We start from the raw sequence: 16,745 nt of genomic DNA, 5'->3' as shown, positions 1-16,745 counted from the left end.
ACACAAAATCACGTGCTAAGAAATGATCAGCAGTGAAAACACATGACGAAAGTTTACGTAGCATACATTTACTTGTCATGTGTTTTCGCTGCTGATCATGGTACATGTGGTGCTTTTCTCGTTTCTTTCAACAAATACATTTTAAGCATCTCCTGTGTACTAAGCACTGTCTAAGATCTTTGGTGTTATATCTGTGAACAAAGTAAACAAAAGTCCCTGCTCTTCTGGAGCTTGCATGTGAACAGGGTGAGGGTAGACAAACAAGGAAATCATGTATTATTTTAAAATAAACATAATGAGGTAAATAGAGCAGCATGGATCTGGGAACTAAGAAAGCAAATGGAAGGATTACCCAGACATAACTACAGTCTTGTGGTACAAAGAAGTTGTAATTTATTGTTTTATTTCTGTACAGCTAGTTGCAGAATTAGGTTGATAAAGCAAGACAAGAATAGGGGACTTTATGTACTTAGATTGTATATATGAGAAAAATAATCTATATTTACATTTGGAAGACATTTTGTTAAATTTAGGAAAACTGTCATTATATTATAGAATTATCTCAACACCTTTGAGAGAAAAGATGAGAAGGTAAACTGTCACACAATAACTGCATTTACATGTTTGGTTATGAAAAGAATTTGTGAAGGAAGTCAAAAGGTACAAACTTCCAATTATAAAATAAACAAGCCAGGAAGATGTAAAAGAAAGGAAAAAAAGAAGAAAGAAATTAGTTACCTAAGTTTAAAGGCTGAAGAACTACAGAGGTGAAGATCCTTTTTTTAATAATGAATAAATTGGGTTTTTTGGTTATCATTATCTTATATTCTCTTATTACTCTTTTTTATGTGAACAGGAATTGGAAAAGTGAAAAGAAAACATAGTGTGCCAGATTCTGCATCTCCTGCTGATGATAGCTTTGTTGACCCAGGGGAACGTCTCTATGACCTCAACATGCCTGCTTATGTGAAATTTAACTACATGGCAGAGAGAGAGGATGAGCTATCATTGATAAAAGGGACAAAGGTGATCGTCATGGAGAAATGCAGTGATGGGTGGTGGCGGGGTAGCTACAATGGACAAGTTGGATGGTTCCCTTCAAACTATGTAACTGAGGAAGGTGACAGTCCTTTGGGTGATCATGTGGGTTCTCTGTCAGAGAAATTAGCAGCAGTTGTCAATAACCTAAATACCGGGCAAGTGTTGCATGTTGTACAGGCTCTTTACCCATTCAGTTCGTCCAATGATGAAGAACTTAATTTTGAGAAAGGAGATGTAATGGATGTTATTGAAAAGCCTGAAAATGATCCCGAATGGTGGAAATGCAGGAAGATCAATGGAACGGTTGGTTTGGTGCCAAAAAACTATGTTACCATTATGCAGAATAATCCATTAACCTCAGGTTTGGAACCATCACCTCCGCAGTGTGATTACATTAGGCCGTCACTCACTGGAAAGTTTGCTGGCAATCCATGGTATTATGGGAAAGTCACCAGGCATCAAGCAGAAATGGCATTAAATGAAAGAGGGCATGAAGGTGATTTCCTCATTCGTGATAGTGAATCTTCGGTAAGTTGGTTTTCAAATAAATGGAAATAGAGCTCTGAGTATTAAAAAATGAATAGAACATTGGAAAGGTTAAGTTTCTTCCCTAAAATTAACCAGATGATAAGCTGGGACATAAACTTAGATGTTCTGAACCTAAAGTCAGTGTTCTTTCCAGTCATATTTATTTTGAATAAAATATAGCCCTAGCAGTTATAACTATACTGGATTATTTGGCCTTGTTTAATTCTGTTGGTCTTGAATTTCTGAACTATCTTCTGTTGCATTAAACTGAAAAAGGGAGAAAACTGAACTGTGGCTTCTTTATTCAGAGTAACACAACACGATGAACTAAACTGGGAAAATACTTTTTTTTTTTTTTTTGAGTGAGAGCATGAGTTGGGGGGAGGGCAGAGTGGGAGAGAGAGAGAGAGAGAATCTCAAGCAGGCTCCACGATCATGCAGAGCCTGATGCAGGCTCGATCTCATGACCCTGAGATCATGACCTGAGATGAAATCAGGAGTCAGATCTTAACTGACTGAGCCACCCAGGCCACCTGGGAAAACATTTCTTTTCTTTTTTTTAAATTTTTTTTTTTTAAAGATTTTATTTATTTATTTGACAGAGATAGAGACAGCCAGTGAGAAAGGGAACACAAGCGGGGAGTGGGAGAGGAAGAAGCAGGCTCATAGCGGAGGAGCCTGATGTGGGGCTCGATCCCAGAACGCAGGGATCACGCCCTGAGCCGAAGGCAGACGCCCAACCGCCTGTGCCACCCAGGCGCCCCTGGGAAAACATTTCTTAAACTGCATATTGCATGTGCGGTCATCCTTAGTAAAGGACATCCCTAAATTAAAAAAATTAAGATTTAATTTTCTTCATAGATTGGAAGTTGGAAATCCTTTAATTATTTACTTCAAAAGCCTATTTTAATACTCACTGTATTTGAAATGCATTTGGAATAAAAGATATTTTTTTTCCAATACTAGAAAAACAGTAAAAGTATAAAACCATAAAAATTGATTAATAGTTATGTGGGCTCTTTTGGTTACTGTTTAGGATATTAGAATTTGATGATATCATTTCCCTTTAAAATGGTCTTTATTTTTCGTTTTAAAAGGATACCACTACTTTTCCACTTTTCAAATGATTAGTATTGGTTCTGTTGCTGTGTACGTAGTTGTACAAAAGTGAATGCATGATTGTGCAGAAGGTTGAAAGAAGAAAACCTAGTGAATGCATGATTGTGCAGAAGGTTGAAAGTCAGAAGAAAACCTATCTGGTGTGTGTGTGCGTGTGCGCACACATGCATATGGTGTGTGGGAAGGGAGGGAAGAAAGGAGAGAAGGAGAAATCGAGGCTAATTGAACTGCTTGATATGAAGTTCAGGAAATGGGGCCTGTACATAACCCCTGAGGAAGAGCAGGATCAATGATAGGGAAGAGTGGTGGCATTTGTTTTCTGTTAGATTCCTGACTAGACCCTGCTTTCCAGGACAAACAGTGGGCAAGAGGGATTAGGAAGTGAGTGACCTTAGAGCAGGTGGTAAGAGTAACCATAGGTATAGGATGTTTCCAAAGAAGCACTTTGTCAGTAACTATATAAAAGGAGACTTTTAAACTGTTCGGAAAAGTGTTAGGTTAAAACAAAACAAAAAACCTAAGAAAGTAGTTTGATTGCAGAACACTATTTTCTTGTGGTGAGTAATTGAGCATAGATATTGGCCAAAATGCACCATTATTTTTAGCAGTAGAATGTTTATTTTATTCATTTATTTATTTACATTTAAAATTTTTTTTACATTTAAATAATTTTTTTTAAGCAGTAGAACTTTTAAAGTAAGGTCTCAAACAGGCATATTTTGTTTGACCTGAGCAATGTTTTTTAAGCACTCAAATTTGTTATCAGTATTTAAATACTGGGAGATTTATTATAAAAATTCAGATGACAGACTTCTTTTAAAATTGGAAGGCCTGCCAGCATTGCCCATATTCCTACAAGGCAACAATCACAGCTAAGTGGCCACCTCCTTGAGATTGGCCATGTACTGTTCCTTCTATATATCCACCCTGTCACTTGTTTACATGTCTTTTTATCCTTATAGGCATTTGAGTTTATGACCTGTCATTAGTGTCTATCATCTTTGAGAATTCAGAACATTATCTCGGCTAGTCTGTAAGATAGCAACAGCTCACATCAGCTCATGTTTTCTCATGTATTTCTCCAGCTGTTTGGCAGGAGAGAAGATAGCTGTTGTGCTTCAGATGTTAAACTTTAACGGATTTGCTGTGGGTGTTAGAGCATATTATTTAAGAGACTTTGGAGTCTGATTGCTTGAGTTTGAATCCTGGCTTTCTTGTTAACTAGATGGATGATTTTGAGCAACTTAGCTTCTCTTGGCCTCGATTTTCTCATCTCTAAAAGGGGTTGGAGGTGTAAAGGAGATAATCTATGTAAATAATTTAGCATAGAGCCTAGTACTTAGCTAAAATTTGAGCACTTACTATCATTAGTCTAATATAAAAATGCTAATAGAGGTCTTTCAAAATGTTTACCCTACGTTTTTTTTTCTCTTTTAGCCAAATGATTTCTCTGTATCACTAAAAGCACAAGGGAAAAACAAGCATTTTAAAGTGCAACTAAAAGAGACTGTCTACTGCATTGGGCAACGTAAATTCAGCACCATGGAAGAACTTGTAGAACATTACAAAAAGGCACCAATTTTTACAAGTGAACAAGGAGAAAAACTGTATCTTATCAAGCATTTGTCATGATAATGCTGACCAGAAGTGACTGCTACACAGCTATAATTTGTCATGTAATTGAAGACTGAGAAAATGTCAGTCCAGTCATGTTTGATTGGAAATCACTTTCTGACCCTACATGAGAATTGACTATAATACATAAATATTTTTATTATAACTCAGCCCATACATATATACTACATATGCAAAGCATCTGCACAAAGCAGATCCTTATCCTTGGTCTTCTGTTTTATTGTTCTCTTTTCCTCTTTGCTTCTAATAGTAAGATTTTATATTTTGAAAAAATGATGCAGATCAAAAGTCTTTACATGGAAGAATTTATTGGTTTATTTTTATTTCCTTGTAAGGGCACCATATTAGTCACTTCTGCCAAAGTTTCTCTTCATATAAAATTATTATATCAGTATATGGCATATACTAAAATAAATTTCTTGGACAATGTTCTTTTCTGTGACTAAATAGCAATAATAAATGGAAAATTAGAAATTATTTTCAGGTATTTGTTGCAAGCCATTGTAAATATCAAATGTTGTGTCTGCCATTTTAAAAAATTTATTGTCTTCATTGTAAAGCAAAACAAATGGGACATGCGTTTGAAAACGTATCTTTTACACTTCTAATTTACAGCTGTTGGAAACAAAAATCTCTAAATTTCTAGGATTTTTTTTGGGGGGGGTGCTTCTTATCTGGTTATTCAAGAGAATAAAGCAGTATCTGAGATATTTAGCTTTTCAAACGATAAATGAATGCTTTAGTGTTATATATTATTTTTCCCCTAGTGTTATTTTACCAAAGCATCTCGTATTAGGTTATATTATTTCTGTGTCAGTGTGAAAAAAGCTGTGGCCAAATGTTGGGGAAATAGGAGGCAATCAGATACTTGGCTTCCTTCTCACTTCTAAACATCAGTAATTATCAGGCATAGTATTTCTGCTATTTTCGCTTCCTCCTTCAGCTTTGTGTTTTGTTGACTAAGACTCTAAAATTGATTATACCTGAGGAAAAGATGGATGTGCCAAATGGTTAAAGAAAGTTATTTTTAAAATCTTAACTTTTGGAGGGTTTCTATTTTTTTGTTTACTAAGCAGAAGTTTGGGTGTATGGATGAGAGGCTATTATGGAGTATTGAGTCTACTGCAGGTCACAGAAGAAAACAACTGTATTTTGTGAGCTCCCCCCCCCACACACACATTATTAATTCTGGAATTTAAATTTAAGCAAAGTAACCTTCAATATTTTAATTAAAATACTTCCTAAAACCATGTAACTTAGTAGGAAATCATATGGTATTTTCAAAGATTTCCCCAGTGCTGCCTAAGCAAGAATGTTTCTATTCTTTAATATGTTATAGATAAGTATTTAATACACCAAAATTACTGATGTTAAAATTGAAGTTGTCTAATTCCTGAGGTTTTGGTTTGGGTTTTTTTTTTTTTTTAATATTTTTTATTCTTTTAATCTTAAAAGCATTTAAAGGCTTACATTGCCACTGGGTGGCAGCCCTGGCTTCTCCCACTAAGCAACAGGAGTTAGCAGATACAATTAAGACATTGATGTACAATTTTTCATTTTCATTACATCCGCTTTTAAAGCCTTTTAGTTCATATTTCATCATCTTTGTCAGTCTCCCTTTGTTTATTGAGATGATTATTAGTAGACAAGTGTAATAGAAGTAAAAGTTGTGTGCTTACCTTTTTTGCTGTAAAAATCACTTGAATATAAGTTGAAAATAGTTTCAAAGTGTTAAAATATGACTAGGTAGTAAACATCTTTTTATTTAAACAAACATTCGATGATGCTTGCTTTTTCTCCATCTTTCTCCCCCAGTCTTCCTTTAAAAAATTTTTTTGTTTAAAAAAAAAGCAATTAATCTTTGTATCATAGACATGAACTGTATTTTTAGCAAACCCCGCTGAGCTTATGTTAAGGATTTTGAGAAAGCAGCTAGGAATGGAGTAGCCCTGGATTGCACATTTCTGTGCCATAATTAGATTTATAATAACTAGAGAGTTCCCAGATAGCCCACATGACCATTTTAACAAGTGCTGCATTTACTCATCTTCCACAAGGCAGAAGAGTTGGGCATCTGATTGTTCAATAAAACAAAGCTTGAACAGTATCCAGGAGGTGAGGCAGGCCAACCAGGCTGTCAGAACTCTTCCACTTGTTAAATCAGACAAGAGAAAATGTATTCCACGCAGTTATATAAGAGGTGTCATCACTCGTCTTTTCTTTTTCTGTTGCCACATTTTTCTTCTTTCAGATATCCTATAGTTTCTCAAAGTCCTTCTTTAGTCCCTCTCCAATGCATGTACAGGTGGGCTGCAAATGCCAGGTAGTTGATGAGCCAGTAATACTGTGCTTTTATTATACTAGGATGAAAACCTCACTGGAAACTATGGAATTTTGTACTTAAAACATTTTATCAATTTTTGTAAAGTCTTTTTTTTTTTTTTAAAGATTTTATTTATTTATTTGACAGAGACAGCCAGTGAGAAAGGGAACACAAAGGGGGAGTGGGAGAGGAAGAAGCAGGCTCCCAGCAGAGGAGCCTGATGTGGAGCTCGATCCCAGAACGCTGGGATCACGCCCTGAGCCAAAGGCAGACGCTTAAGGACTGCACCACCCAGGCGCCCCCAATTTTTGTGAAGCCTTAAACCAACCCTTACATCAATGACTGTTTTTATAAACACAAATTTTACTTGAAGCAATTTTTTTTTAAGATTTTATTTATTTATTTGACAGAGATAGAGACAGCCAGTGAGAGAGGGAACACAAGCAGGGGGAGTGGGAGAGGAAGAAGCAGGCTCATAGCAGAGGAGCCTGATATGGGGCTCGATCCCATAACGCCAGGATCACGCCCTGAGCCGAAGGCAGATGCTTAACCGCCTTGCCACCCAGGCGCCTCTGAAGCAATTTTCTTAAGAACTAGAACAACCTTAGAAAACATCTGCATAGCTAGCAAGTAGCAGGACTTATATCAGAAACCAGGTTTCGGGGCGCCTGGCTGGCACAGCGGTTAAAGCGTCTGCCTTCGGCTCAGGGCGTGATCCCGGCGTTATGGGATCGAGCCCCACATCAGGCTCCTCCACTATGAGCCTGCTTCTTCCTCTCCCACTCCCCCTGCTTGTGTTCCCTCTCTCTCTGGCTGTCTCTATCTCTGTCGAATAAATAAATAAAATCTTTAAAAAAAAAAAAAAAAGAAACCAGGTTTCCTTATTCCCAGTCTGGCACATTCTGCTTGGTGACACACTGCCACCTGTGTGCTTGTTTTATTTAAGAGTTCTGGGGGTAGACTGGGTGACTCATTTGAGTGTCCAACTCTTGGTTTTGGCTCAGATCGTGAGGCAAGGGTCGTGGGCTCAAGGCCTGCATTGAGCTCTGCGCTCAGTAGGGTTTCTGCTTGGGATTCTCTCCCTCCTCTTATGCTCTCGTTCTTTCTCTCTCTCTCTCACTCTAAAATAAGTCTTAGATTTAAGAAAACAGACTTAGAGTTCTGGGAAGGGCAGATTTACAGAAATTTTCTTCCACATATGAGGAGACACTTAGCCACTAATTTACACACAGATAACACACATAAGCCTGCCCAACCCACTTCTATAACTTCTCCAAAGTCTTGGAAGAAGTTATTTGAGAACTTTATATAAGTTCAGTAATGAAAGGGTTTTGTTGCAGTATCAATTGGTCTTAGGTCCTTAGGATTCAGCTGAATATGTATGAACACATACAATGTTTCTTTTACTATACACAGTAATAGGTACCTAGCACAATTAAAGACAGTGTCGCAGATATATCATTAAAAACAGGAAGGCTAACTAATCCATTGTTAGAGCTTTCAGATGAGCAACTTGGTTTGGTAGAAAAAGGCCATCCTTACAGACGTATGGCACATAAATTATCTCCAGCTTTAATGCTCTCATTCTGTCTTCTAATCCAGAGATTGCAAAAAAGGGGCACTAACTGTCGGTGTAGGTATTTTTGTGAGAATTGGGAAAAGGCACCTCCTACCCTCCACCCCTTGCCCCAACGCACAACCAAGCTTTTTCCTTAAAAGAAAGTCCAAATTTCACCACTGCCCCTCTCCCACATCTTGGCCAGGTGCCCTGTTCAGGGTACAACCAAATAGGAATACAGTTCAGCCCACACAGTACAAAAAAAATAATTGTTCACATTTAAAAATTGGGGAATTTCACATAAAATTTGGAGTTTTGGTTTCCCCCGAATAATAAGCTGACAGTACTGGAGTTGAATTCCCACAAGGTGACTGTTGGATGGAACCTAATGTGAATGGTCCCCTTATGTTTACTAATGTACATGGTTAAAAAAAAAATTGTAAAAGTCTCCTTTCCAACCCGTACCTCCCTAGTTCACATCTCCAGATGCAGTTGTTGTTAGTCCCTATCTTTCCTGTAACGTGGAGGAATTTTGGTTTAGAATCTGGAAACTGTTACTTTTCAGAAACACACAGTTGTAATATCCAAATCAACCAGTTAGGAATGTAGCATTACAACATGATTCAACCTTTCCTCTTTAATACTTTGCTCTAAGATAAGGGGCCCTTTGTATTCTTGCGTAGATAGATAGATAGATGGCTTCACAACTGTAGTCACTTTTTCTTAAAGGACATTTGATATAAGAGAGATGACCTCTTCATTTTATGTTCTGAACAGCATCCTGTGGACTTTTTAAATAATGCAACATTACTGCTGGGGAAAACCATTATTTGATTCTACTGTGAAGCAAGGTAGGAATCTCCTCTCTTCTGATAAGCTGGTTCTATTGGTTTAGCAAGTTTATATGACTCAGCTCTGTCATCTTCTAAACACATGCAGACCAGCATACTATGCAGACTCCACACCCTAATTTCTTGCTGTTACATGACCTAAACCAAGTGACCAAGGAACCGAAATACATTTTTCTAGTTTACCATCGAGGTGTTTTTTGATCTGAAAGTATACAGTTTGCCACGACTTTTTTGTTTAATGAGTAGAACCTAAATTGAGTGTTGTGAGGTTTTGAAGAGCAGGAGTAGTTCCGGTTACAGTCGGCCATGTTCGTTGAGGTAAATTTTTTAAACCAAAGTGTCTTTTTAAGATTATGTTTGCTGGCCAGAGCACTTTCATTATCAAATATTTCAGAATTGGCCTGTTGCTCACACAACAAGTGTTTGACTTAGCACAGACATTTAATTTATCTACTGGCCTGGCTGATTTTTAAATGTTTCACTCAAATTACCTTTTAAGCTGTTTTTAAGGCTAGGTAAAACTGGGCTCAGTATTTTGGAATAATGTAAATTTCATTTGTACTTATAACTACAGAAGACAAAGAGTAGTCAGTTTCCTTTTTTCCATGTTTTCTGGTACCTTTCAAAATAATAATAATAATAATGACTTTCAAACAGGAAAACAAACATAAATAGACAATTAAAAATAGACACCTAAGGTAAAGATACCTAGTTGCTTTTAATAAATCTCTGTGCTGACTCAAAGAAAATTTGTATCTAAAATTTGAGACTATGTAGAAAAGTTTCAGATTACCTTTGGGTAATTATGGAGACAGTTGGGTTCCAGAGTGAGACTGAAGTGTTGTCTGTTTTAGAGGAATGATTATTGAATTGATTTGTAATCCCTGAAGAAGCATGTTGTTTCTAGGAGCATGTAATGCCAAATTTTACTTGTTTAGATACGTTCTCTAGACTATGGAAAGATAAGGAGGATAAGGGAGATGTTACAGAAAACAAATACTGATTTCCTCAGGGCCTATGCTAATCGCTTGGTGCCAAGATGGAAAGAATATTATTTGAAATGTTATATCTATATGTGTGATTGTGTGTCAGTGTTTAGCTTTTGGAGATATGTATCCATCATCCAGCCACCCAACCAACTCACCTCAAACATTTGAATGCTCAGGTGTCAGTGTTCTGAGCTAGCAATACTATACTGAAGAAAACAGACAAAGCTGTCTAAAAGCTGTCATAAAATTTATATTGCTAGTGATGAGACACCTAACGGAGTGCTCTAAAGAGAGCCTAGAGCAGCAGGTTGAGGAGGCTGAGAATGAGCAGTGGGGTGTTAATTTATATAGAGTGATCAAAGAGGCCTCTAATAAAAAAAATTGACCTTTGAGCATATTGTGTGTTCCACTTAATAGAATCACTGACGACTGACCAGGATTAAACCAGTGGTTGAGTGAAAATAACAGCAACCGTAGCCATTTAAAAATTATACTACAATCTTCACTATTACAGAGCATTGTTCCTGGTTTTCATTTTTTTTAATCAAATAAAATGGCATTTTAAGTATAGAACTTTTAACTCAAAGGGCTATTCTGAATAAAGTTTGATTCTCCATCTTAAGAGGAGTTGTTGGGGGATGTCACATTGGGGAAAAAAAAATCCGTTCTAACTACAGGAAGAAGAACTGTTTGACAGACAAAGTTTTTAATTGATCACACCCTAAGGAAAGAAGTGAGGTTAAGGAAGGTTAAATTCCTGGTGCTCTGCACTGGTGGCCAGACAATAAACTAGGGAGGAAACTGAAAAGTATATTCAGAGGAGGTAAAAAAAGGGCTACAAGAACCCTGAAAACTAGAGCTTGAAAAAGTGGAAATTACATCTGGAGCAGACTCAGTGGAAGCAGGAATTAGAAGAGCATAATAAGACAAGGGGAATACCCTATGTTACTTCCAAAAAAAGAAGGAGGGAGGGGAGGGGAAGGATTGAGACTGGATTACAATTGTCAGATGTGCTAAAAACACAGGACATAGATATTTAGGAATCTTGGTAAAGGGAAGGGAATTTTTTGCTAAGTAGGGCAAGGAATGGTTATTGGAATGGAGTAATTGACCATGTATTCCATGCCAGGGCACCAGGACCTATCCTGCACTTGCACAACCCTAAGAATGGTTGTTTCAAATTTTGCGCCCTACTGCCCCTCCTTGCTTCATTCTAGTCCCAGCCCCACAGAGCTCAGAGAGCTTAAGAATCCTTTGATCATTAACCTCCTTATCCCTCCCCACTGCTTCTTTACCTTTCCATAAAAGCCTTTTCTCTCCTTGCTTTTTCTTCCATAATTAAATATCAAATACTTAAGTGGCAAATAGTGTAAATGGGGAAGAAAATTCTTATTTCTAGACTGTACTTGCTTATAGTAGGAAATAGGTCCATTCTTCAGCAGTTCATCTTCAGACATAGATGATCCTTCAGCTCTGGAAAGCAGTAGAAACTAACCCGAGAAGTGCAGGAAACATGTTAGAGAATGGTTTGGGCATGTTGCAATCAAGAGACCACAACCAGCTGGTGAGAAGGTATAGAAAGAAGAACCCCAAAGCCAGAAGAGGAAGGCAAGATCAGAGTGGGGGTGTCTGGGCAAGGGTAGGAGCTGGAAGGTGAGGCACAACCCTCCAGAAGTTCTCACCCAATGGCAGGCCCAAGCAGAGATGATGATCTGAGTTCCTTGAGTCATGAAGCAGTCCTGACAGGGACTGTCATTCAAAAGCTGTGGCAGGCAGGTAGCATTACCCCTCAGTGACCCCTGAGGTGTGCTGAGTCTAAGATAGAGATTCTCCTTGCGGTGGCTTGTGAAAGCTCAGTAGTACTGCCTTGTCAGCATGGCAGATGGGCGTCTTGACAGGAACCCATCCCCAAGTACTGCTAACTATCCTAAGACCCAAGTTCTGTTGAACAACTCTCCTGCTTTCCCCATAGCATAAGTAAATGAGTGTTGTTCTGTCATTTTCTGTTTACGTACCTTTTCCTTTCCATCCTCAGTCTGTATTCCCTTTAACTTTTCAGTCCTTGAGCCTTGGCTCATGCCACTAGCCCAGTTGGAATGCTAAACTGAATTCATCTCTCCTACCCAAATGTAAATTGGTAGATCCTTAGGATTCTGTGTTGAGATTTATCTATTCCCTAAAACCTTTGCTAACCTCCGGGATCATTCACCCCACTGTGCTCCTCAGACACATCGTGGGGCAGTAAGGTGAGTGAAAAGGACTTGGAGTTACGCAAACCTCAGTTGGAATTCCTGTCTCCATCCTTGACTAGCTCTGTGATCTACAGTAAATAAATTTCTGGGAGCCCTGTGTCTTCATCTCAAAAGTTGGAAATCAAATCTTACTTTGTAAGTCTGTTGTATAATATATGGAAATCTTTATAATTATGGAAAGCCTTTAGGGACAATTCCTGGCAAATAGTAGATAACCAGTACACATTGACATTTTATTGTTAGCTTTTGACATGTGGAAGTTGTGCGCAGAAATGGACTTAGGATAGAGGAATTAGGAAGCCAGGACTGGGAGAACAAAAGTAAAAGTGGGGACAGATGTTGAGGCCAGGATGTATGAAGCACTTCCAAGCTGGGGTGTGTCCAGACCCAAAGGTAGAGGGGGCCAGGATCAGAAGCTGGGAGAGCAGTGAGAGACTGTGTACAAGCAGCTGGTGACCAGAGGTCAGGGCACAGATGTGGCCACTGACTCAGTACTGGGATCAAGGAGAACATGCACCAAGTGTTCTTGACCATGATGTAGTAAAAAAATATACAGCTAATATTTACTATACACTTACTTTGTCAGATCCCATTCTAAGTATACCATCCTATTTAGTTCTCACAACAGCCCTATGAATTAGGTACTACAGTCTCCAATTTACAGATGAAGACACTAAAACAGACTATTTAAGTGAGTTGCCTAAAAAATAGTAAGTGGCAGAGCCCAGATGTCAACCCAGCCAGTTATCTCCAGAGCCTTCTTTTAACTATCGTCTAGTAGATCTCTTCAGCTGGAAGCCTTTCTTTGCTGATCCAGGCGCCAAACCATAACATGGGGAGCCTGCAAAGGACCAGCCAGTCAAAGTGAATAATCCCCAATGTATTTATTGTTGGTTTTTTTTTTAAGATTTTATTTTTAAGTGATCTCTACACCCAGGGTGGGACTCAAACCCACAACCCCGAGATCAAGAGTTGCATGCTCCACTGACTGAGCCAGCCAGGGGCCCCTGTATTTATTGTTAACATTAATATAACAAATGGTTAATACAGCATTTGTGAAGACTACTGTGTTCTTGGCCCTGGGCTAATTGTGTTTTGTCTGTATTCTTTATTCCACAACTATTATGTAAGACATTATCTATTTTGTAAATGAAAAAATGAGGCTCATGAAGTTGCTTTCTTCCCATTCACATCAAAGGAGTGTACTACTTTTCCTATCCACTCCTCAGCCTACAACTATCTATCTGATGAGCCAAGTTCTCCACTGAAACTCCTCTTACTGAGATTACAAATGGCTTTGCAGGTACTAAATCCAGGGGACATTTTTCAGGGATCAACTCAGTGACTCTTCTGCACTCCTCGTTGATGATTTCCCCATCCTTCACCATTTTTAGGACCACAGTTTGTTCCAGGGCTACCTCTTTGACCTATTTTTTCCTCCCTACATCTCCATTTCTTTTTTCTTGTGCCGGTCCTTCTATGTAGGTCTTCTCCAGGAACACATCCATATATCTCCTTAATCTACATAGTCTCCTTGCATGTTCTTGCCCACTTCCTGGTCTCTGCTACCGCTGGAACGCTGAAGGTAGGGGAAATGGTGCCATACCCTTGACACCCATAGATTTGGGACAAAGATCTTTAACATACTTGAGACTGCGGCAGCCCGTATAAGCATGTCAAATTGAAGTGTATCAAGGTGAACACATGGAACCTTCTGTACCACCCCCATCCCTACCTAGCCTGACCTCACCTTTCCCTCCTCCTTTCCATTATTTTGATTGAGGTGCTGCCATCCACCCAGTTACTCAAACCTAGAACCTGAAAGTCATGTTTGCCTCCTTCTCCACCCTCCTAATCCACTCTGGATCTAAGAGCTATCAATTCTATCCCTCATCTTTTGAATTTAGTCACTTCCTTCTACAGACCTAGGACAGCCTAGTGGAAGCCAACAGTATCTCTCACCTCACTGACCAACAAAGTTTATTCCTTACCTTCCTGCCTCCAGTTTTGTCCCTTCCACTGTTTTCTCCACTCTAGTCAAACTTTTTAAAGCTCCAATGCAGGGAATAACATGATGAGATTTGAGCTTTTAACCCCTCCTTTGACCTTTATTGCTCTCAGTATACTCTAACTTCTTCAACAAAGCATTCAAAGTTGTCTGGAATCCTGGATCTGTCTACCTTTGAGCCTCATTTCTTGCCACTCAATCTTGCTCTCCAGTCGAAGGAAATTTCCTGTGGTTTCCTAAGTACACCTTGCTTGGCTAATTTTTTTCAGCATTTAACATTCAGCTTAAAATCACCTCTTTCAGGAAGACTTCTCTAATCCCCCAGGCTAGGTTAGGTATTTCTCCTTAATGCTCCTATATTCCTTTGTGGATATTTCTGTCACTTTATCTTCAATATTGATTTATGATTATTACCATGCCTATCTTCTCCACTAGTTGAAAAGTTCTTGGTTTAGGGCAGGGACTGTTGAATTCCCAGATTCTAGTATACAGTAGGCCTTTAGTGAGTATTTGTTGAATGAATAAATAAGTGATTAACTTTCCCAAAGGTTATAATGCAAATAAGTTCTGAAACAAACGAAAGTCTGTGGCACTCTAAAACCCATGTTCTCCCACTCATGCATCCCACTAATGCTTACATCAAACAGTACAAAAAGATATACGGCACCCAAAAGGATTGAAAGCCGGGTCTCGAAGAGATGTTTGTACACCCATGTTCATAGCAGCATTATTCACAATAGCTAAAAAGTGGAAGCAACTCAAATGTCCATTGATGGATGAATGAATGGATAAGCAAAATGTGGTATGTACATACAATGGAATATTATTTAGCTTTAGAAAGGAAGGAAATTCTGTAATATGCTATAATAAGGGTGAATCTTGAGGACATTATGCTAAGTGAAATAAGTCAGTCATAGAAAGACAAGTAATTGCATGATTCCTTTTATATGAGATACTTAGTGTAGTCAGAATCATAAAGGCAGAAAGTATAATGGTGGTTGCCAGGGGCTAAGGGGAGGGGAGAATGGGGAGTTACTGTTTAATTGGTATAGAGTTTCAGTTTTACAAGGTGAAAAGATTTATAGGGACGGATGGTGGTGATGGTTGCACAACAATTTGAATATATTAATACCACTGAACTGTACACTTAAAAAGGTTAAGAAGGAAATCAGAAAGACAAATACGATATGATTTCACTCATATGTGGAATTTAAGAAACAAAACAGATGAACATGGGGGAAGGGAAGGAAAATAAGAAGAAAACAGAGAGGGAAGCAAACCGTGAGAGACTCTTAACTATAGGAAACAAATTGAGGGTTGCTGGAGAGGGGATGGGTAGAGGGATGGGGTAACTGAGTGATAGGTATTAAGGAGGGTACTTGAAGTAATGAGCACTGGGTGTTATATGCAACTGGTGAATCGCTAAATTCTCGAACCTCTGAAACTAACAATATAGTATATGTTAATTAAATTGAATTTAAATAAATTTTTTAAATAGTTAAGAAGGTAAATTTTATGTTATGTATATTTTACCAAAAAAAAAATTTTTCAAAAAAAGCCCCCAAACAAAGATATACTGCAAGGAGTCTTGGTCGCATTTTTCTCCTCCACCTTGCTGATTCCCACTCTCTCTGCTCCAAGATCTTGTTAGTTTCTATATCTCCTTCCAAGTTTTCTTTTTGCAAATATAAAGCTATATCTTCACCTTCTGACTTCTTAAAAGATATTCAAAAAAATTTTTTAACTTCTTTATTTTTTCTGGAGTGTGTTGCAAAAGGAGCTAGTAAGTACCCAGTTTGAATGAACTCACAAGATGGAGACTCAGAAGAGGATAGCTGTTTGAGGAGAGGGTAAAATAATCTTGATTTCTCACCACCAGTGAGGCTTCTAGGGACATCCAGGGTCCCCCAGGATACAGCCTTGATGAGCTCTCTCTCCTAGGCAGATTTCTCAAGCTCCTCAGAGTTAGTTTTTCTCTGGAACTCTCCTAAGCCACTCCCTCTGATGCAATACTGGGTTTGGACAGAAAGGGGGGAGCCGCACAGCCCGCCTCTTCTGAGCTGTCTGGGCTGGCTCCTTTTTCTAGAACAATTCAGTCTTCACGGCAGCTCAGACCTCAGCTCCAACATCTGCATTCTGAAGCAAGGATGGCTGAGATGGACCGAATGCTTCATTCTGGAAGGAAACTATGTCCCAGGTCGAGATGAATCTGCCAAAACAGACCCTCTTGTGGTTTTAGAAGAAATCTTGACAAGTCTTATCATGTGGTTTTTCTACGCCTTGATTCCTTGTTTACTCATAGGTAAGAATGAATTAGAATATAGTCAATAACTTGGGATTCAAATATAGGTTAAGAAGGTGAAAAATACTTTAGTGGATTTTGGAATTTCAATATACGTGTAGAACATCTTATGTCTGTTTTTAAAAAGGTTTCTCACGTC

The 16,745-nt window shown here is 38.5% G+C and overlaps 2 protein-coding genes across 6 annotated transcripts in view; both read left to right on the top strand.

Annotated features, from left to right (window-relative positions):
* The window catches only part of NCK1 (NCK adaptor protein 1), a 77,071-nt gene extending 72,117 nt beyond the window's left edge, over positions 1–4,954 (top strand). For all 5 annotated transcript variants that reach the window (XM_011231805.3, XM_002924816.4, XM_034661956.1 and 2 more), the window contains 2 exons: positions 857–1,569; positions 4,126–4,954. In XM_011231805.3, coding sequence (XP_011230107.1) covers positions 857–1,569; positions 4,126–4,320 — 908 coding nt within the window. In that variant the 3' untranslated portion in view covers positions 4,321–4,954. The remainder of the gene's footprint in view (positions 1–856; positions 1,570–4,125) is intronic.
* Positions 4,955–7,482: 2,528 nt separating this feature from the next.
* Positions 7,483–16,745, top strand: part of IL20RB (interleukin 20 receptor subunit beta) — a 48,436-nt gene continuing 39,173 nt past the window's right edge. Inside the window, exons 1-2 of the mRNA XM_019805493.2 lie at positions 7,483–9,055; positions 16,391–16,606. Of these exons, the coding sequence (XP_019661052.2) occupies positions 9,004–9,055; positions 16,391–16,606 (268 nt within the window). The 5' untranslated portion in view covers positions 7,483–9,003. The remainder of the gene's footprint in view (positions 9,056–16,390; positions 16,607–16,745) is intronic.

The sequence above is a fragment of the Ailuropoda melanoleuca genome, chromosome 6 (assembly GCF_002007445.2).
Source record: "Ailuropoda melanoleuca isolate Jingjing chromosome 6, ASM200744v2, whole genome shotgun sequence".
Lineage (NCBI taxonomy): Eukaryota > Metazoa > Chordata > Mammalia > Carnivora > Ursidae > Ailuropoda > Ailuropoda melanoleuca.
Note: the sequence above shows the minus strand (reverse complement) of the source record. Positions and strands in the feature narration are given on the sequence as shown.